Source organism: Schistocerca cancellata, chromosome 1, assembly GCF_023864275.1.
Source record: "Schistocerca cancellata isolate TAMUIC-IGC-003103 chromosome 1, iqSchCanc2.1, whole genome shotgun sequence".
Taxonomy (NCBI): Eukaryota; Metazoa; Arthropoda; class Insecta; order Orthoptera; family Acrididae; genus Schistocerca; species Schistocerca cancellata.
In genome coordinates, this window is record NC_064626.1 from 1,161,229,484 (window position 1) to 1,161,251,545 (window position 22,062).

A 22,062-nucleotide genomic window follows, 5' to 3' on the forward strand; every position below is an offset into this window, starting at 1 on the left:
GAGTAACAGTCTGAGTGACACTCCAGTTCTAGCTTACATCAACATTTGCATAATTCACTTGTTTATTTAAAGAGGCTGTAAAATTTACAGGTATATCAACAACTATAAGAGGAAAGAATAAAAGTTAATTGTGATATACAATTCCTTACAAAATAAGTGAAACACCCAGAAGACATGGTCAGATCGCAACACAACTTTGTATAAAAACACCATTGGCAGACACAAAAGTCACTGAAGTTGCAGGTCTCTGTGACGGGTAGAATGGCCTCCAGACTCCATTAGTATTGTTTGTGTTTAGTGTTGCTACCAAGCCTAGAAGAGTATATGAGGGGCATAAACAGTGTCAGATGTTGAGTGATCACTTTGAAGAACACAGAGATACCACGATTTCGTGTGAGACAGTGTGACTTCATTACCGGACAGTGTTTGAAAGGTGCATCATCACAGATCTACATCTGGTTAGCTGGTTGATTTGTGTAATCTCAAGATTTTTGGGGCATTCACTGCATGTGAATGCAAGTGCAGGTGTACTGTCATCAAGATTCCAACCAACCATATCTGGCGAAACGGGGGAGGGGGGGGGGGGGCAATCATGGTACTGTGCAGCGAGCAAATCGGAACCCCTTAATGTCAACACCTTCTATCCAAGAACAAGTGAACTCCCTGCAACATTCTGTGACATGCTGCACATGCTGCAGCCTCGGTCAGAGGCTAGCAGAAGCCAGACTAGAGAATTACTGTCTTACTGTCTCATGAGTAGGCTGCCATTAACATCACAACACAAACAGCTGTGTTTGGTGTAGAGCTCTGACCAGGAACTGTGGACTGCTGATCAGTGGCATTGTATTGTGTTCTGTACTACCCCTGGATGATCATGATGAGTGAGTATGTTGGTGACCTGGTGGGAGGTCCCATTTTTTCCAATAATCTGTAGAGACAAAGCAGCAGGGCTACTCCTGGCATCACTGTATTTGGAAGTATCAGATAGGACTTCAGAGCACAGGCAGCAGTGATTGAGGGAACTCTGACGGCCAACAGTGTTTCACTGACATCCTGTGTCCTCATGTGACAGTATCTTACTGCCATTTTTCAATACGACAATAGCATGCAACTCTACAAGCTATCTGCACGATGCTAAGGCACCCTACTGACAGTTTCAATGTGGGCAGCATGCTCCAGTGACAACAATTAAGCTGTGTTTACACTGCCTTTCACAATGCAGCACAGGAACATTAGTTTTGTCAGGGCCCACAGACTGACATAAATACAAAACCTAGTCACTAGTAGTCTTAGAATACGACTAAGGGCTTTAGAGATGAAACTTCCTGGCAGATCAAAATTGTGTGCCGGACCGAGACTCAAACTCAGGACCTTTGCCTTTTGCGGGCAAGTGCTCTACCATCTGAGCTACCCAAGCACGACTCATGCCACGCCCTCACAGCTTTACGTCTGCCAGTGCCTCGTCTCCTACCTTCCAAACTTTACAGAAGCTCTCCTTTATTTCAGGAGTGCTAGTTCTGCAAGGTTCGCAGGAGAACTTCTGTAAAGTTTGGAAGGTAGGAGACGAGGTACTGGCAGGCATAATGCTGTGAGGACAGGGCGTGAGTCATGCTTGGGTAGCTCAGATGGTAGAGCACTTGCCCACAAAAGGCAAAGGTCCCGAGTTCAAGTCTCGGCCCGGCACACAGTTTCGATCTGCCAGGAAGTTTCATATCAGCGCACACTCCATTGCAGAGTGAAAATCTCATTCTGGGCTTTAGAGATGCCTCATGACATTACCGTGGTTTGTTAGTTACTGAAGGCTTCCTGAAATGCTGGAGAGCAGTGAAGCATCCTTCTCTTAACTTTTGTTTATCTGCATATTTATGATTTCCTCTGTAACTAATGTGCAGTATTTGCCTTTCCTTACAAGCCTTCCTGATAATGCTTATGTATTAAACTGGATCTACATCTACATACACACTCCACAAGTCACAGTATGGTGCATGGTGGAGGGTTCATTGCACCACAACTAGTCACTCCTTCTTCAACAACCTCAATTATTCTGATAAAAGTGAAAGGTCCAGGTTGGAATATCAACAATTATGAAAAGTATAGACTGCTACTCACTGTAAAGACGACATGCTGAGTTTCAGACAGGCACAGTGAAAAAACTGTTATACATTGAGCTTTCGGCCTAAGCCTTCTTCAGAAACGAAACACACACACACACACACACACACACACACACACACACACACACACACAGATATATATATATTCACATGAGCAGACGCACCTGACACGCACAGGACTGCTATCTCTAGCTGCACTAGTCAGCTTGGCCAGCCACCCAGAACAGCAGGTCAGTGACGACTTACCAGAGGGGATGAGAAGGATTTCTAAAGTGTTCTGATTTTGAGTTTGCTATCTACAAATACAGTGCAAATATACTTAATTCATTAGACAATAAATTACAAGCTACTGGTGCATTTTGTAATATGTAAAAGGCATCTGACAGTGTAAATCACAGTATCCTTTTAAGTAACTTAGAATATTGTTGTGTAATAGGAAATGCTGCAAAATAGCTTAATAGCTATATCTCTGGCAGAAAACGAAGGGTGTCATTAGGAAAGAGACGTGAATGAAGCTGTCAGGCATCATTCAACTAGGAACTAATTACATGTTGTGTCCCACAAGGCTCTGTCTTAGGGCCCTTTCTTTTTCTTGTGTATATCAAATATCTTTCATCAGTAACATCTGCGGATGCCAAGTTTGTTTTGTTTGCAGATGATACAATCATTGCAGTAAATAGCAAATTAAGTTTTATCTTAGAAAGATCAGTTAATGAAATTTTCATCAACATTAATAAATGGTCCCTAACCCAATTCTTTGTCACTAATGCAATTCAGAACTTTTAATAGGTTTCCCACCAGTATATGCTTAAAATATGATGACAAACAGAAGTGGAGACTGTTAAATCCTTGGTATTACAGCATGATAAATTCAACTGGGAGGAGCACACCACAGAACTGCAGAAGCACATAAACAAATCTGTATATTCGCAGTGTGAGTGTTGTCAGGCATAGGGATATAAAAATGAAAAACCTGACATACTATGCTTACTTTCATTGCATAATATCGCATGGTATTATTTTTTGGAGTAACTTCATTAAGCCAAGCTATAGTTTTCTGGGTACAAAATGTGCAATAAGAATTATTTGTGGTGTGAACTCAAAAACACTCTGGAGAACCTGTTTATGGAACTAAAAATATTAACTACCGTTTCCAAAAATATTTATTCCTTAATGGAATTTATGATTAAAAATATATCTCTTTTTAAAACCAACAGCTCAATTCATGGAATCACTAATAGAAAGAAGAATAATCATCACAAAGATTTAAAGTCACTAACTTTGATCCAGAAAGGAGTTCATTATTCAGCAACACACACACATTCAACAACTTGCCAGCAGCCACAAAAAGTTTAACTAACAATCAAATTTAGTTTACAAAGAATCTAAAGGATTTACTGGTGACCAACTCCTCCTACTCCATTGATGAATGTGCAAACGACTGGGGTGTGTGTGTGTGTGTGTGTGTGTGTGTGTGTGTGTGTTTTACCAACAATATAAAATAATGTGAATATTAATTAGCTCAATATGACTTCTTTCCTACCCCCATTAACCATGGACGTTGCCAGTGGTGGGGAGACTTTTATGCCTCAGCGGTACAGATAGTCATACCATAGGTGCAACCACAATGGAGGGGTATTTGTCGAGAGGCCAGAGAAATGCGTGGTTCCTGAAGATGGGCAGTAGCTTTTTCAGTAGTTGTAGGGGCAACAGTCTGGATGATTGACTGATCTGGCCTTGTAACACTAACCTAAAGGGCCTTGCTGTTGTGGTACTGCGAACGGCTGAAAGCAAAGGGAAACTACAGCTGTAATTTTTCCCGAGGGCGTGCAGCTTTACTGTATGGTTAAATAATGATGGTGTCCTTTTGGATAAAATATTCCTGAGGTAAAATAGTCCTGAATTTGGATCTCCAGGCAAGCACTACTCAGGAGGACATCGTTATAAGGAGAAAGAAAACTGTCGTTCTACAGATCAAAGAAGAGAAGGAAAAGTAGTAGGTGAATGTGGAATGGGTGTAAGCAATGAAAGAGGAAGCCGCCTGGTAGAATTTTGCACAGAGCATAATTTAATCATCACTAACACTTGGTTTAAGAATCATAAAAGGAGGTTGTATATGTGGAAGAGACCTGGAGACACTGGAAGATTTGAGACTGATTATATAATAGTTAGACAGAGATTTAGGAACCAGACTTTAAACTGTAAGATATTTCCAGGGCCAGATGTGGCCTCTGACCACAATTTATAGGTTATGGCCTTTAGATTAAAACTGAATAAATTTGATAAAGGTAGGAAATTAAGGGGGTGGGACCTGGATAAGTAGAAAGAGTCAGAGATTGCCGAGAGCTTCAGAGAAAGCATCAGGCAATGGTTGACAAGAACAGGAGAAAGGAATACAGTATAAGAAGAATGGGTAGCTTTCAAGATGAAATACTAAAAGCAGAGGATCAAGTAGGTAAAAAGATGAGGGCTAGTAGAAATCCTTGGGTAACAGAACAGATACTGAATTTAATTGATGAAAGGAGAAAATTTAAAAATGCAGTAAATGAAGCAGGTGAAAAGGAATACAAATGTCTCAAAAATGAGATCGACTGCAAGTGCAAAATGGCTAAGCAGGGATGGCTAGAGGACAAATGTAAGAATGTAGAGGAATATATCATTAGGGAACAAGATAGATACTGCCCACAGGAAAATTAAAGAGACCTTTTGAGAAAAGAGAACCACTTGTATGAATATCAAGAGCTCAGATGGAAAATCAGTTCTAAGCAAAGAAGGGAAAGCAGAAAGGTGGAAGGAGTATACAGAGGGTCTATTTAAGGGCGATGTACTTGAGCGCAATATTATGGACATGGAAGAGGAAGTAAATGAAGATGAAATGAGAGATACGATACTGCGTGCAGAATTTGACAGAGCACTTGAAGACCTAAGTCGAAAAAAGGCCCCAGGAGTAGACAACATTCCATTAGAACTTTTGATAGCCTTGGGAGAGATAGCCATGACAATACTCTACCATCTGGTGGGCAAGATGTATGAGACAGATGAAATACCGTCAGACTACAAGAAGAATATAATAATTCCAATCCCAAAGAGAGCAGCTGTTGACAGGTCTGAAAATTACTGAACTAATAGTTTAATAAGTCATGGCTGCAAAATATTAACACAAATTCTTTACAGACAAATGGAAAAGCTGGTAGAAGCCGACCTCGGAGAAGATAAGTTCGGATTCCATAGAAATGTTAGAACACGAAAGGCAACACTGACCCTACAACTTATCTTAGAAGATAGATTAAGGAAAGGCAAACCTACATTTCTAGCAATTGTAGACTTAGAGAAAGCTTTTGACAGTGTTGACTGGAGCACTCTCATTCAAATTCTGAAGGTGGCAGCGGTCAAATACAGGGAGTGAAAGGCTATTTACAATTTGCTTAGAAACCAGACGGTAGTTATAAGAGTCGAGCGGCATGAAAGGGAAGCAATGGTTGGACAGGGTAGTAGCCTATCTCCACTGGTATTCAATCTGTATATTGATCACGCAATAAAGGAAACAAAAGAAAAATTTTGAGTAGGAGTGAACAAGAAATAAAAACTTTGAGGTTTGCTGACGACATTTTAATTCTGTCAGAGACAGCAAAGGACCTGGAAGGGCAAGTGAATGGAATGGACACTGTCTTTACAGGAAGATATAAGATGAACACCAACAAAAGCAAAATGAGGATAATGGATTGTAGTCAAATTAGATTACGAAATGAGACACTTAACATAATAGATGAGTTTTGCTATTTGGGGAGCAACATAACTGATGATGGTCGAAGTAGAGATGATATAAAATGTAGACGGGCACTGGCAAGGAAATCGTTTCTGAAGATGAGATATTTGTTGATATCGAATATAGATTTAAGTGTCAGGGAGGTCTTTTTTGAAAGCATTTGTATGTGACGTACCCACGTATGGAAGTGAAACATGGATGACAAATAGTTTAGACAAGAAGAGAATAGAAGCTTTCGAAATGTGGTGCTACAGAAGAATGCTGAAGATTAGATGGATAGATCACGAAACTAATGGGTAGGTACTGAATAGAATTGGGGAGAAGAGGAATTTGTGCCACAACTTGACTAAAAGAAGGGATCGGTTGGTATGACATGTTCTGAGGCACCAAGGGATCGCCAATTTAGTATTGGAGGGCAGCGTGAAGGGTAAAAATCATAGAGGGAGACCAAGAGGTGAATACACTAAGCAGATTCAGAAGGATGTAGGTTACAGTAGTTACTCAGAGATGAAGAAGCTTGCACAGGGTAGAGTAGCATGGACAGCTGCATCAAACTAGCCTCTGGACTGAAGACCACAACAACATGACTTCTGTACAAATTCAGTGCAGTAATGTGATCACTGTAAGTAAGTGTTGTGAAGTGATTTTTCTATTCAGTGTTTATTACCTCATAAATGAAAATATGTTTAAAATTTTTTGGACTCATTCCACATCCATGACAATTATTCCAGGTTTGTTTTTCATTGTAAATATTTATTGTGTATTCTTGTACTTCTGAAATGTTCTAAATCCTGGACAGTCTCCTCACTATAGATCACATTCACACAAGTGCAACTCTCACACACCAGACCACTCTGGTCACTGAGGCTAACCTCATTGGCCAGAGACAGTGGTCATGTGTGTGTGGGTTCCGTCTGACTCAGTTCTTCAGGTGAACTGAGGGAAGAACATTAATATATGCATCGGGAATAACAGAACATTTACGGGGGTGAAATCAGCTTTCCAAATGGACTGGAGTTAGTGCAAGGGACATAGCAGCAAGTTCATGGTTCTGAAGTCACAGTGGTAGCCCCTATATGTGCAAAATAACACAGAGAGAACTGGTGTTTATATTTAAGAATATTGTACAACAGGGACCAACTGAATGAGGTAGAGCAGTTGTTAAGGTGTTGATTCCATATTTGAGAGGAAAGAGTTTGCTCTGTCTGGCAATTCTGTTTTAGGATTTCTGTGGTTTTCCAAAATAATGTCCAGTAAATGCTGGAATGGTATTAAGCCCATGGCTGATCACCTCCCCTATTCTCATAAAGTATATCCTGCTCATGAACCATGGACCTTGCCGTTGGTGGGGAGGCTTGCGTGCCTCAGCGATACAGATGGCTGTACCGGAGGAGTATCTGTTGAGAGGCCAGGCAAACATGTGGTTCCTGAAGAGGGGCAGCAGCCTTTTCAGTAGTTGCAGGGGCAACAGTCTGGATGATTGACTGGTCTGGCCTTGTAACAATAACCAAAATGGCCTTGCTGTGCTGGTACTGCGAATAGCTGAAAGCAAGGGGAAACGGGTCGACAGAAGCGTCCGATCCCACGCGTCGGCTTTGACCCGTGACGTAAGGGTGTTGTCGTGTGTGACGTCATGACGGCGCGGAGTTTGGTTTGAGTGTGGCTGTCTCCAGTTCTGTTTTATCTTATTTTGTTTACTTTTCTGATCTGTTCGTTCTATCTTGTGAGATTTTTTTAAATTTAAAAACGCTTATTACATATTTTAATTATCTGTTTCCTCCAATTTTTGTTTTAGTTTATTATATTTATCTTTCTGATCTGTTCGTTCTATCCCGTGAGATTTTTTTTTAAAAAAGACAAAAAACACTAATCAGCTACTGAAGCGTCTTTATCTTATATGGGTTGCAGTGGTTATGACCCCTGGGGAGGTGGGTGGGTATTCATGCATGGCTGTCTTCACTTACACGTTGTAGCTACGCAAGACGTCTAAATTTGTTTATATTTATAATAGAAGGAAACATTCCACGAAGGAAAAATATACCTAAAAACAAAGATGATGTGACTTACCAAATGAAAGTGCTGGCAGGTCGACAGACACACAAACAAACGAACACAAACATACACCCAAAATTCAAGCTTTCGCAACAAACTGTTGCCTCATCAGGAAAGAGGGAAGGAGAGGGAAAGACGAAAGGATGTGGGTTTTAAGGGAGAGGGTAAGGAGTCATTCCAGTCCCGGGAGCGGAAAGACTTACCTTAGGGGGAAAAAAGGACGGGTATACACTCGCGCGCACACACACACACACACACACACATATCCATCCACACATACACAGACACAAGCAGACATGTCGACCTGCCAGCACTTTCATTTGGTAAGTCATATCATCTTTGTTTTTAGGTTTGTTTATATTTAGTTTGCCCCCCCCCCCCCCCCCACCCAAAACACCCCATTTCCCGCGCTTGTCCCTTTAGTGTCATTAGGCTTCTTGTTGAAAGTGTGTGTGTTTGTTTTTGTTTCCGCCATATTTGTGACGTCATGGGTCAAAGCAGACGCGCGGGATCGGACGCTTCCGTATTTCCGGGGAAACTACAGCCGTAATTTTTCCTGATGGCATGCAGCTTTACTGTATGGTTAAATGATGATGGCGCCCTCTTGGGTAAAATATTCCGGAGGTAAAATAGTCCCCCATTCGGATCTCCGGGTGGGGACTACTCAAGAGGACGTTGTTATCAGGAGAAAGAAAACTGGTGTTCTACGGATCGGAGTGTGGAGTGTCAAATCCCTTAATCGAGCAGGTAGGTTAGAAAATTTAAAAAGGGAAATGGATAGGTTAAAGTTAGATATAGTGGGAATTAGTGAAGTTCGGTGGCAGGAGGAACAAGACTTTTGGTCAGGTGAATACAGGGTTATAAATACAAAATCAAATAGAGGTAATGGAGGAGTAGGTTTAATAATGAATAAAAAAATAGGCATGCGGGTAAGCTACTACAAACAGCATAGTGAACGCATTATTGTGTCCAAGATAGATACGAAACCCACACCTACTACAGTAGTACAAGTTTATATGCCAACTAGCTCTGCAGATGAAGAGGAAATTGAAGAAATGTATGATGAAATAAAAGAAATTATTCAGATAGTGAAGGGAGACAAAAATTTAATAGTCATGGGTGACTGGAATTCGGGTGTAGGAAAAGGGAGAGAAGGAAACATATTAGGTGAATATGGATTGGGGCTAAGAAATGAAAGAGGAAGCCGTCTGGTAGAATTTTGCACGGAGCATAACTTAATCGTAGCTAACACTTGGTTCAAGAATCATAAAAGAAGGTTGTATACATGGAAGAATCCCGGAGATACTAAACGGTATCAGATAGATTACACAGCTCTACAAAATAAATTTTTTTTTTCGTTGCCAGGGAAGTTTGAACGTAAATGGGATATTGTTATGATACTCATTCCGAGTATATTGGTACTTTTTCCAAATTGGCTCTGGTTTTTGAGATATAGGTTATTTGTGGAAATGAGAGTTTCATGTGGATAATATCGACTGCAGGGTCCATATATGGTGTAATGTATTTGCTACCTGTTTTTTAATTAGTGATATTGTACTATCTTTATTAAACAATTGTGCTCAGAGAGTGCATCTGTGTGGTTGAGGATTACATCATGCAAACATCACACTGTCAGCATATGTTCAGTCCTGTTGTGCGGTGCGTGTGTTGAAGATATTGAGGGTTGTGCAGATTTGAATTCGGCGGTACTCGACATTCATTTGTTGGCCGAGGTAATCCCCGCAACAGCCGACAGGTAGCGTTCAGTGTAAACAAGAAAAATGGCGATGGTCGAAAGTCACACACATGTGCAGTGCAGCTTCAAGGAGATAGAACCTTTTCATCGTGACGTAGCAAATAAGAGGTGACTATTCATTTCACACAAAACAATTAATGATGTTTGTTGGATGTGATTGACATGCAAATACAAGAAAGTTCTGCATAATATGTAGTATTTGTGCAATTTTGTTTTAGGAAAACATGAGTTCTTCACGCCGTCTTTGCGTGAACCATCCAGATGAGTTCTGCTACATTTGTGGTGAATACGTTCTTCAAAAGAACAGGAAGAATATCACTCCTTTTGTGAAGGAAGCGTATCTGGCATATTTCGGAATTAAACTTGGAGATCAAGACAAGGCGTGGGCACCCCATAAAGTTTGTAAATGCTGTGTGGAGTGCTTACGGCAGTGGACAAAACGAAAAAGGAAAAGCTTAAACTTCGGAGTGCCTATGGTATGGCGAGAGCAGAAGAACCATACAGATGATTGCTATTTTTGCATTGTTAATGTGAAAGGTTTTAATAGGTTCAAAAAACGAAAGTGGGAATATCCCGATTTGGAGTCAGCAAGAAGACCGGTGGTGCACAGCAACGATGTTCCTGTACCAACCTTCACAACATTACCCATGCTAACATCATCAGACGACGAGGTGCACGGCAAGGAATGTACAAGTAGTGGTTCGGAATATGAAGGACGTGAGACACAACCCCAGCAGTTCGACCAGAAGGAGCTCAGTGACTTGATACGAGAACTCAATCTTTCAAAGCAAGCATCAGAACTCTTAGCATCCAGGCTTAAGGAAAAGAACTGTCTTCATCCAAGTGTTAAAATAACAGCTTACCGGACGAGAGAAGAAAACCTTCTTCCATACTTCAACCAAGAAGAGGTTATAGTGAATTGCAGCAATATACCTGGACTTTTACTTGAATTGGGGCTGCCGGAATATAGACCAGAGGACTGGCGTCTCTTCATAGACAGTTCCACTAGAAGTTTAAAATGTGTTCTCCTACACAATGGCAATCGTTACGCATCTATTCCAATTGCCCACTCAACAAAACTTTGTGAAGCATATGCTAACATCAAGATGGTTCTGCAGAAAATTCAGTATATGCAGCACCAGTGGTTGATTTGTGTTGATTTGAAAATGGTGAACTTCTTGCTTGGACAACAAAGTGGATACACAAAGCACCCATGTTTTATCTGCATGTGGGATAGTAGGGCAAAGCACGAACATTGGAAGCAGAAAACATGGCCTCCAAGGGAACATATGGCTGTTGGTGAAGCACACATCATTAATGAACCTCTGGTTAGTAGGGACAAGATTGTTCTTCCACCATTACATATTAAGTTAGGACTAATGAAGCAATTCACCAAAGCTTTAGACAGAAATGGTAATTGCTTCACATACATCTGCAATACGTTCCCTGGACTCAGTAGTGAAAAACTTAAGGCAGGAATATTTGATGGTCCTCAAATTCGCAGGCTCATCAACGATACCAATTTTACAAGTGTCATGACTGTCACTGAAGCATCGGCCTGGAACAGTTTTGTCGCTGTTGTAAAATGTTTTTTGGGCAATCATAAAGCTCCCAATTACGAGGAACTGGTCAAAAACATACTCACTAACTTTCAAAACTTAGGAGCTAACATGAGTATAAAATTGCACTTCCTTCACAGCCACTTGGATCGATTTCCTCGTAATCTAGGTGATTTCAGTGAGGAACAAGGAGAGCGGTTCCATCAAGATATGAAAGGAATAGAGGAAAGATATAAAGGAAGATGGGACAGGCATATGATGGCAGATTATTGCTGGAATCTGCAACGTGACTGTTCTGAAGAGACCTATAAAAGGAAAGCGTGCAGGAAGCGGTTCGTCATGGACGGAAAATGATATACTTATAGAGAAACTTTTCAATTATGTTTTATACGTGGACAAATGCCTATCAGGTTTTCATAGAAGCTATTTATAAAGATTATTTTCTTTTTTCATTGTAGTTTGTAGCGCTCGAGTTTAGTATTAGCAATTTTTTCTAATTTTTTGAATAAATCATGCATTATCTCAAAAACTAGAGCCAAACTGCATAAATGGTTGCTATATTCATCCTCAGCACCACTAACCCATCCTAAAGCCACTCAAATATCCTTGGCAAGAAAATGAGTGTTGACCAGTGTTATATAATGGTAAGACAGAGATTTAGGAACCAGGTTTTAAATTGTAAGACATTTCCAGGGGCAGATATGGACTCTGACCACAATCTATTGGTTATGAACTGCAGATTAAAATTGAAGAAACTGCAAAAAGGTGGGAATTTAAGGAGATGGGACCTGGATAAACTGAAAGAACCAGAGGTTGTAGAGAGTTTCAGGGAGAGCATAAGGGAACAATTGACAGGAATGGGGGAAAGAAATACAGTAGAAGAAGAATGGGTGGCTTTGAGGAATGAAATAGTGGGGGCAGCAGTGGATCAAGTAGGTAAAAAGATGAGGGCTAGTTGAAATCCTTGGGTAACAGAAGATATATTGAATTTAATTGATGAAAGGAGAAAATATAAAAATGCAGTAAATGAAGCAGGCAAAAAGGAATACAAACGTCATGAAATAGAAAATAAAATGTATAAACTGAGATTTTGCGTTTCATTTGGGATTTTTGTCATTAATAAACAGCGACACTAGATTTAAATGTGCTGATATTTTCAGCAACTTCTTAGACAATTGTGGTGAGATATGATTCACAAAAGTGGAAAAAAATTGGTGTTCCAAGGGTGGTACTACTCGTTGTGTGTAGTAGCCCTAAAATATACTAAAAATATTTGTGGGCTGAATGGAAAACTTACAGCTCTGATCACAGTGTGTTTTCATTCAATAACATCTTTAGCGTTACTTTGCGCTGTCAGATGCACGGAATATGATTTTAACTACACCACAATCCTGTGATATGTGTGTTTATTTTTTTTGTGAAAATTCTATGAACAATGCTACTGTGGCAGATATTAAAAAATACTGTTACACTCCATTTCAACAGACAGATTATTTTCCACTTACATTGTCTTTCTCTTCTCTTAAACGAAATAAGCGTCAAATACTACTGACACTTTGGGTTTAGTATGGTCTCTGAAAGGTTACGTTACGTTTAAATACATTTTTGACTTGAAAAATGTTTATAGTCTGTGTGTGCTGGATTTAACATGTTTTTCAATCAGGACTATGAAAATCGCCGAAGTAGTGGTTACTCACGTCTGTCTCTCCTCTCCTTCGTCTTGTCCTCGCCACCGTCAAGCAAGTGTGTCAGTTCAAGTGGATCAAATGTGCATTTCTTCCTCTCATTTTCGAGATCCTCGTTGCACTTCATGGTGCGGCCACTATACGAAGTCATATTTCTGGAAAACTGTTGTTCACAACTAGGACGGAATTTTTCAACTGTCTGTCAGTCGTCTGCTACGTGCGAGTTGACGTACGCTCAGTCCGATTTGGCTAAACAAGTTTTACACGTCCTTTGTACACACATACAACCAGTTGGCGATTAGAGCGTGAAGCGCGTCACCCCCCGAGCAGAAAACGACTGAAGAGAAACTGCTCCTGTCAAGTGTACAAGGATCAAGGGCAGGAGAGGGGGATTCAGATAAACGTGTTTGCGTCTTAACGCTTTGGAGTTTGTACTCTCTTCATGTCATTCGCTTGTGATTGCACGCACATCACCACATTAACGCTCTTCGTATGCTGACAGCTCAGCATTCTTTCGCTGCACAGATTTTCCATTTCTGGTACAAGCGCGAAATTTTCCATAACACTACTCCTCCGCCCTCACCACCACCCCACCAACACATATGCTACGTAATAACAGGGCGGCCAACGCCTTCTAAATTGTGGTGGCACTGGCCAGGAATGTGACAAATCTTCCCGCAAATACAGTTTGTATTTCTAGCGTAGGGGGAAACAGTAACACATTAGATTACACATCCTAAAGGTGTAGAATTTTTAGCAGTAAATATCAGTCAGAGCAGGTTTAAAGCGTTGCTCTGTAAATAATCAGAAATCTGTTCTTTGAATAATTGGTAGTTTTCTTAATGAACTATCACTCTACAACATGAACTCACTTGTAACTATCAAATAAAACAGAGATTTTATTATTTTGTTATAATGCTAGTGCTGAAGACCTCTTTTGAAATTGAGAAGAGACAAAAATGTCATAGCTCTTCCCTGCGTTCTGACATTGTACTGCTTTGGCAGCCAGAAGCATTCCCTTGAGTAATTGGTACGTTATGCAAAGTACGTACCGTTCAAAAGACTTTTTGCAAACATGACATCATACACACTAATCGAAGACCGCAGGAACTGCTACAGACTTTCGTTTCGTTAACATTCGATGCTGGGTGCTTGAGAAACACCATAATGACCATACTGGAATCCACGCTATTCTTGATATAATTTGTTATAATTAAGAGCCACATAATGACGTATTGGCTGTTAAAGCCTTCATGAGATCTAAGTTATAGTTAAAAATGGAAACTATCAATACCTCATCATGGTGTAGTGGACAGTCTGCGAGCGAGCGCGGTTTGTTTACCTCCCCGTTGCGGCTTGTACGACCAAAAGCGTATGAGGAAGAACGGTTTATACGGGACGAAATGGGTCTCCCGCCGCAAGCTCTTCTCGGAATTCTTTTTTCGATCCGTAGTACCACTGTGTACACAAGCTGCCGAATGAAGTACTGTTCTGCGCCAAGATACCGATCTCAAGTTCCGATACTCTGACCGCCATATAGAAGCTGCCGTGGTTGATAACGCTGGTTTTGGGCTCCGAACGTTGAGGGTTTTCGAATTCCCGTTTGAGGTGCCGTTGGATGTTGTGGTGCCCGCCTATAAATCTTACGGAAACGTTCTCAGTCATGTCGCTGAAACGTGGAAGAGGGTCGAAACATACCGGGCCTCAATGATGTCCATCAGGTAAAAACTGAACTGAGGAAACACATGCCTACTTGGTAATTGCCAGCTGCAGGGTGTTGTCATGTACGATGTCCAGCCATGCACTTGTTCAAGTTGTGGCCAGCAAGGTTATGTCGGTTGAGAATGTCTCTGACGTAGACTGGTTCAGACGCCGACTGGAGACGTCACTCTCCCTGTGGCGGCCACTGCGTTACCTCTATGTTACTGGTTCGCAGTGGGGCTGCCTGCTGCGTCCACTCTTATTCAGTCGCCACCAGCTTTGGCTCCTCTTGACAACGCGATGAACGTTTTGCCTGCCTCTCCTACACTGCCGCCAGATTCAGTACCAATGGACGATAGCTGTGAGTAGCCACAAAACATCTGTTCCAACCCCATAGTTGTTGATCACAGAGCTGTATCGACCTCTGCTTTACTGTCATCTGGCTGTGTGTCGGACTACAGCCACTACTCAGTGGCTGAATTTTTGGATATAAATTAAGGGAAAAAAAACCCTTAAACATTAGTGTCATGCAATATTTTGTGTAATGTAATATCTTGTACAGACATCTTTTATTAACCTGACACGTTCCACATCATTACGAAGTGTCGTATTCACGATCTATGGAACAAGTATTAATCTAATCTAATCTAATCTCTGCCTTCTGATACAGATCAACATGGCAGGAAGCAATGGTCGCCAAGGAAACGGAAGAGACTGTGCCATATCCCTTCTGGTGACCGTCTCTATTGGATGTGTGCATAGTATGATGACCCACCTACTGATGATGTGTTGTCCTCTGACGCCATGACACTGGACGATGCGACATCTCCAGGTTTTGCGCATTTCAATAGCCATTCTTCCAGTCACCTCAACTGTGTTTACATCTCCCTCAATATTATCAGTGGAGTGCAGGCTGTTGATGTCTGGCTCAATGCATTTTCTGACCATGATGCATACATCTGCATCAGCCTCTGCTGCCAAAGAGTGAAGCATGGCTGGAGACCATGGAAAATGTACGCAATCCATCTTTCTTCAGCCAACTTCTGGCAACTCATCAAGACCAGACAGCTTGTCGTCAACACTATGATGCTATCAGTCTGTCCTGTCTTGGTGGGTGCTCTGTGCAAAGCCTGTCTTCCACAAGGCCTTCGTTGGTTACAGAAGGGAGGTCACAATGTGGTGATGACAAACCCAGGTTTCTACTTCACCATTCTCTGGGAATGTACTACGATGTCATATTCACCAGAGTGTCAGGTGATGGTTAATCGTGCCAGGACACAGCCCACTGCTATCTCTCGATGTCATCTTGAAGGAACTATGGTCAAGACGTGCACACATGACAGATTAGCACAGGAACATCCGGCTGTGCACCATGTCATAGTGGAACATTGCCACTGTCAAAGGACTTTGATTAATGTTCTTTTGACTGATAATGGGGGGCACATATAGACACCCATCGTGATAAAGGGTCTGTCCTCTACCAATATTAATTTATGTTTTACTCTGCACAACATCACCAACCTGCCAACATTACAGCGATCTCCTGATTCTCCTTTGGCTTGTTTCTGGGGGCTGCAATGATGGATCTGCTTTTTGACATCATGAAGGGTGAAGTCCATGATGCTATCCAGGTAGGTTCTACAAACAAGTTGCTCATGCGTGACTGACTCCTCCCCTACTGGCACAGGTGTGGACAGAAATTTATTGGGACCCCATGACACCTATTGTGCAGATTCCAGACAGTTTTCTCGATGGTTTCCCCTGATCAAACCTGTTTGGAAGGTGCCAATAACATCTGTACTGCCTTCTGTAGCTATTGACATATAATCACTTTTTCTCACACTCATTGTGTGCCTGGACTTTTGGCCCCTCTTGACTTCAGCCAGGTATTTGATCAGGTTGATCATGACTACCTGGAAGGGGTGCTCTGCAATCTGGAATACATGATACTAACATCAACATTGTAATGTCTCTCTTTTATGCAGCGATGTGCTGTGTACCCTACAATGGCCATCTCACACCTCCCTTCTTGATACATCATTCAGTGCACCAAGGCTGCCTGCTCTCTGCTCTGTTGTATGCTTTCGCCATGGAACAATTGCTCTGAAGCCTCTGTCATTGGTCTGGGATGTCTCTCGGTGGCCAAGTATTTTGCTGCACTGGTAGTGTGAATGATCTCATCCTCGTTCTTCGTAGTGGTGCTGAGGTCAGGGAGTCCTTGGTATGGGTTATCACCTACAGTGAAGTTTCTAGTATCTGCCTTAACGTCCACAAATCGAGCGCTATGGCTACAGGTGTGGGGCTTCCTGCAGACAGCACTGCTCCATTGCATTTGCTGCTGCTGTCAAATGCTCAGGACTCGATTGCACAGGTGATCTGTGGTGCACTATTGCCATCAGCTGCCAGGGCCTACTATCCCAACTACGAGCTGGACTTCTAGACCACTGCTTATGAGTCCTCTATCTTCTGCAATTGACACAACATGTAAATGTATATTTGGTATCACGTATGCCCCACGTGGCACAGACACTCCCCATTCTGCCATCCTTGGCCCACCGCATGCTATCAGCATTGGGTTCATATGTTTGCCACAACTTGCTGTTCAACATATTGTACAAGACCCTCACCCTCTGACAGTACAGGGGCAGTTTAGGCCTGTATCGCGTCCCTGGCAGAGCGATAGCCCTTTTCATCTGCTCTCAGACAGAGCTGTAGCGCCATTTTCCCACGTGCCTTACTAGCCTGTTGTTGGAGACCCTTGGACAACGATCGCTGTCACCCCCGTCCTTCTTTTACTTCCGTTATTGTTTTTTCAAGCTGAGCTATGTCCACACTGTGATACTGCCAATGGACTTGATGTCCACGAAGGATATCTACAACTTTCTTCAGCAGAATAGGTCACTTAATGTGGTTGAGGGGAAGCATCCCCACATCGATTGGCGTCCTGTATGACGATCGGTGTACGCTTCTGATCTTGCCACTGACGTCCAGTCTGCATGGTACCTTGCGGTCAATGGGAAGCAAGTATGCTGGTTTCGCCTTCACGGAATTCACCTTGCAGACACCTCGTTGTGTGTCACCTGTGTTCGCTTCGTGTGCAGACCGGCGACATGTGTCTGATTCTTGGTGCGACAGATGCTGGCCTTAATTAGCCCTACGGATCGTCATCAGATACCTCACACCTGCTCCTCTTTCGCGACTTGGGTACTTCGACAAGCTAAGACGAACCCTGTGAAGTGAGTTGTGGACACACAGTTCACTATCTGTTTGTTGATGGCGAGAAAAATGTCCTCGATTTTTGGGACTTCCTTAATAAAAGATACTGTGCAGCTGTCTGCAGTTCCAAATACAAACAATTTTTCTCCAATTTTGTTTGTAATGTGTTTTTTAACCTACCTCGGATTTAGTGTATTACTGCAATGAGGAGTTGATCCACGCCTTTTCCACCCATGTTGTTGTTGCTGTGGTCTTCAGTCCAGAGACTGGTTTGAAGCAGCTCTCCATGCTACTCTATCCTGTACAACTTTCTTCATCTCCCAGTACCTATTGCAACCTACATCCTTCTGAATCTGCTTAGTGTACTCATCTCTTGGTCTCCCTCTACGATTTTTACCCTCCACGCTTCCCTCCAATACTAAATTGGTGATCCCTTAATGCCTCAGAACATGGCCTACCAACCGATCCCTTCTTCTAATCAAGTTGTGCCACAAATTTCTCCCCAATTCTATTCAATACCTCCTCATTAGTTATGTGATCTACCCAACTTATCTTCAGCATACCACCCTTAGTACTGGTTATTCTCTGCTCATTGGAATGTTGTGCTCCCAAAAACGATGTGTCGACAGTCCCACCGAGTGTGGCGACTCGCCGCTTCCCCCTCCTCGCGACGTCGATTTCCTGCTATGTTCCGTAGTATTAAAAAGTTAATTAACTGATTAATTACAAAAAGAAAAGAAAAGAATGAAATAAAATAAAAAACAAAATCATTGATGTACTTTGCACCTATGCTCCACGTTCCATATGTTTTCCCTGATTCCTGGGGGAAGGAATGGGACACGATGGCCAGACCTCAGGTTGCGACCCCTGTTCACTTTGCTCCCAACCCTCCCTTCAGGCACCATGAAAATTCCTTTGAAAAGAAGTAGTGACTATGTGTTAGTTACAAAGTGTTGTGTAGCAATAGAGCTGGTTCGGGTACTGCCGTATCTGAATTTTTTTTTTCACCTTCATATTTACACAAGGTTCTGGGAATACCTTATTAAGTTAACAGAAATATATTCTGTAATATTCCGTGTTACGTAAATAGAAGAGTGCTCTCTCTCTCTCTCTCTCTCTCTCTCTCTCTCTCTCTCTCTCTCTCTCAGGAGTGAATTCTCGTTGTCAGTTATTTACAAATGAAGCATGACACACGCAAATGTGAATAAGTATTCAAAACACGTTATCATCTGTTAAAACAAACTACCACTCAGAACAAGAAGCATAGAAAAGACTGACACTTTTGCAAAAGAATTAAAAGGTCGGCTTAGTTTCAGTCATCCATAAAGTGTAAAAGAAAATTTACTAGATAAGTTTCTTAGGACACTTCTTTGCCAAACAAAAATGTCTTCAATTAAAGTACATCTTTAACCTCCAATATCACGTTTCCCGTAATTTTGTTACAACAAATTGCACCAAAATCGACGCGTTTTCGAGAGATCCTCAACGTCTTGGTGTTCTGAAACAGCATTTATTCATTGCACATAAGAGAAATGAGCTGCCGTTTTAATTTGTCTGCTGGAGTGGCTTTCCATCCCTTGTAATTACAGACCAACTCCTGAAACTACGTTTTGCTTGGAAATCAGTAACCGTCTCACTTTCTGGGTCGAAGATATATCAGAAGGCATATTACAAAAACAATACAACTTTTTTAGTACGTTTCGGAGTTAATTCTTGCCCACATTTTAATTCCTCCTTTACCCACAGCCCAGTCTGCATGAACGCAGAACTAAAAGTATTTACGAATGGCGTTAACTTCAAGGTTAACGTACACTGCAGTAAAGAGACAACGTCATCTCCAGTTCTTTCTACTTGAAGTGACTTATTGTTTTGAAAGTCATGTTCGTCTCGTGTGTAAAGAATCGGATGGTCACGAAAACCGATAGACAGCTGTTTGCGTCTTCGATATAACAGGGCCCACGAGAACTACGGGCTTCGCAACGAACTTGTCACACTAGTCGGCTTGTCCATCACACTTCGCGAACGCTCGGCTCCTTGCAGGGATGACTGCTAGCACTCGTAAGACCTGCAGTAATACGTGATCTGAAGTAAGCGCCACGGGCTGTCTTTCTCGTGGGCCTCGTCTAAGACGATATAGCAGTTCTAGCCTCGCTATCAGCGTGTGACGTTAAAATGACGTCACGTTTGCGCGAAGTGTTGTGAACTGTGGGTAACCCCGTTATGCAAACGTGAGAAATTAATGCACTGTCCTTTGAAGTTATTCTGTGTTTTTCTGGATTCGTGATTACAACTTTTGTAACATACCATACAGCCGAAAACGAATCGTCTTGTTGCATTACTGAGGCCAAACTCACAACTGGGAGCGAAATAACAGAATTTTACCAAGAGACATCAAGCCCAAATAGTAAGAGCATTCGAGGCGCACAACAGAATACTTGGTTCCGATATACATGATCTTCAAAATCACCTGAGTATGGTATGAGCTGTTTTGCCGTAAGCGCTCTGCATATTTCGAATGAAAATACTTTACTATTACAGATAAATTCCACTTAAAAGTAATGTCGATTTTGTACACGCGTTTGGGATATTTGGAATTAACTTGGCTTTGGAGAGATAAATGCATGGGCATTTTGCTTGTTTACTGAGCTGTCGCAAATTTTATTGCTATAGGAAAAGAAACGGCAGCTACAGCTATTTTTGGGTTTGTATTGCACTTGATCTTATTGCTGAGTATCTGTTTTCATACATTGTGCTGGTGTGGCATTGCGACAAGGCTTCCTATAATGTATGGCCGACGCCAAAGTAAAAGAGCCCTAAGAAACATTGAACTAGAGAACTAGAGAACGAAGCAAATTAGCAATTTAACACACATTGAAAGGTTTTTAGGGACGAAATTCATCAGTTTCTACTTTCTGGTGTGATATGATTACTGTTCGTTCATGCCAAGGGGAATTAAAGAATTAATCAACATTCTACTCATTCTCATTAGGTACTTAGGCCTACTACAGTTTGGTGTCACGACTATTTTAAGATAAGCACAATAGCTTGGAGATCTGTAAAATGTGGAGTTAATAACTCGAAACTGCTATACATAAATCTTATCTGTAAGTGAAAACTTCTCAAAATGTGTAGACACTCAACAGACTAACTGACAGCCGATTGTCACACGACAATTCCATTCTGGCGTAGCCATTTGTAGTTAATTCTATGGGTGTGGTGTGCTCGCTCCATAGATTTTTCTACGAGGTCTGTTCAAAAAATTCCGGAACATTCGTAATTTCGCACCAATGGTTTGTTGGAGCGGAATGCGCTTGGCTTCCCTGCACACGCCTGTGTTTAATGTGTAACTGCTGGAAGTTTCATTGACGTATGACTGTTAGTTGTCGTTCAGTGCTGTATTGAGTAGAACGTTGTGTCGCACAGTTTGCGAATTTCGAGATGGCAGAGTTAGAGGAGCAACGCGTCTGCATTAAATTTTGCTTTAAACTCAAGAAAACCTTTAGAGAGACACACCCACAGTGATGAGTGCTTAAGCCATAGTCGGTGTTACGAATGGTTCACGCGGTTTAAAACTGGCCGGACGGAAGTTAAAGGTGACCCTCGTTCAGGACGCCTTCGACGTCCACCGACGACGCTCATGTCAGGAACGATAACGAAATTGCGCGTGCCAGTCGAAGAATGACTGTCCGAGACACTGCAGAAAAATGTAACGTTTCAGTTCGATCATGTTATGAAATCCTGACACAGCATCTTTTTGCCGCCAAGTTCGTCCTACGGCTCGTGAGTCAAGACCAGAAAGAACTTCGCCTCGCCGTCTGTGAAGAGCTTCTGGATCACGCAAATGAGAACGAGATGTTCCTTAAGGGGAGGTTTACTATCTTTGGGTTCAAAAAATCTATTTTTTAAAATTGCCTTTTGGGATCCATAAAAGTGTTTAGAATCCACCCCTGAAGCGTTTTTTCCGAATACGGAACGTACCTGTTTGTTATTCGCGGTTGAACAAAAGAATGCACCTGCCTGAAATCGGCCTTTTTCACGCACCAGTTTTTTTCTTTCGGAGGACGAGTTATTGTACCGGTGCTTGGGAGGAATCATACAAAATTCAAATGAAAGTTTGAACGCGTGTGTCTGGAAGTTAGCCCCCAAGCATTTGCATTCTGGTGCGAAGACTGTGGAGACTGCGAGTTTCCTGGCAATGAACAGCTTCAACGAA

At 41.9% G+C, this 22,062-nt stretch overlaps 1 protein-coding gene across 1 annotated transcript in view; it reads right to left on the reverse strand.

Moving 5' to 3' along the window:
* LOC126093545 (probable peroxisomal acyl-coenzyme A oxidase 1) overlaps positions 1–13,513 on the reverse strand; it is a 96,486-nt gene extending 82,973 nt beyond the window's left edge. Inside the window, exon 1 of the mRNA XM_049908728.1 lies at positions 12,945–13,513. Within this exon, the coding sequence (XP_049764685.1) occupies positions 12,945–13,083 (139 nt within the window). The 5' untranslated portion in view covers positions 13,084–13,513. The remainder of the gene's footprint in view (positions 1–12,944) is intronic.
* Between the last annotated feature and the right edge of the window lie 8,549 nt (positions 13,514–22,062).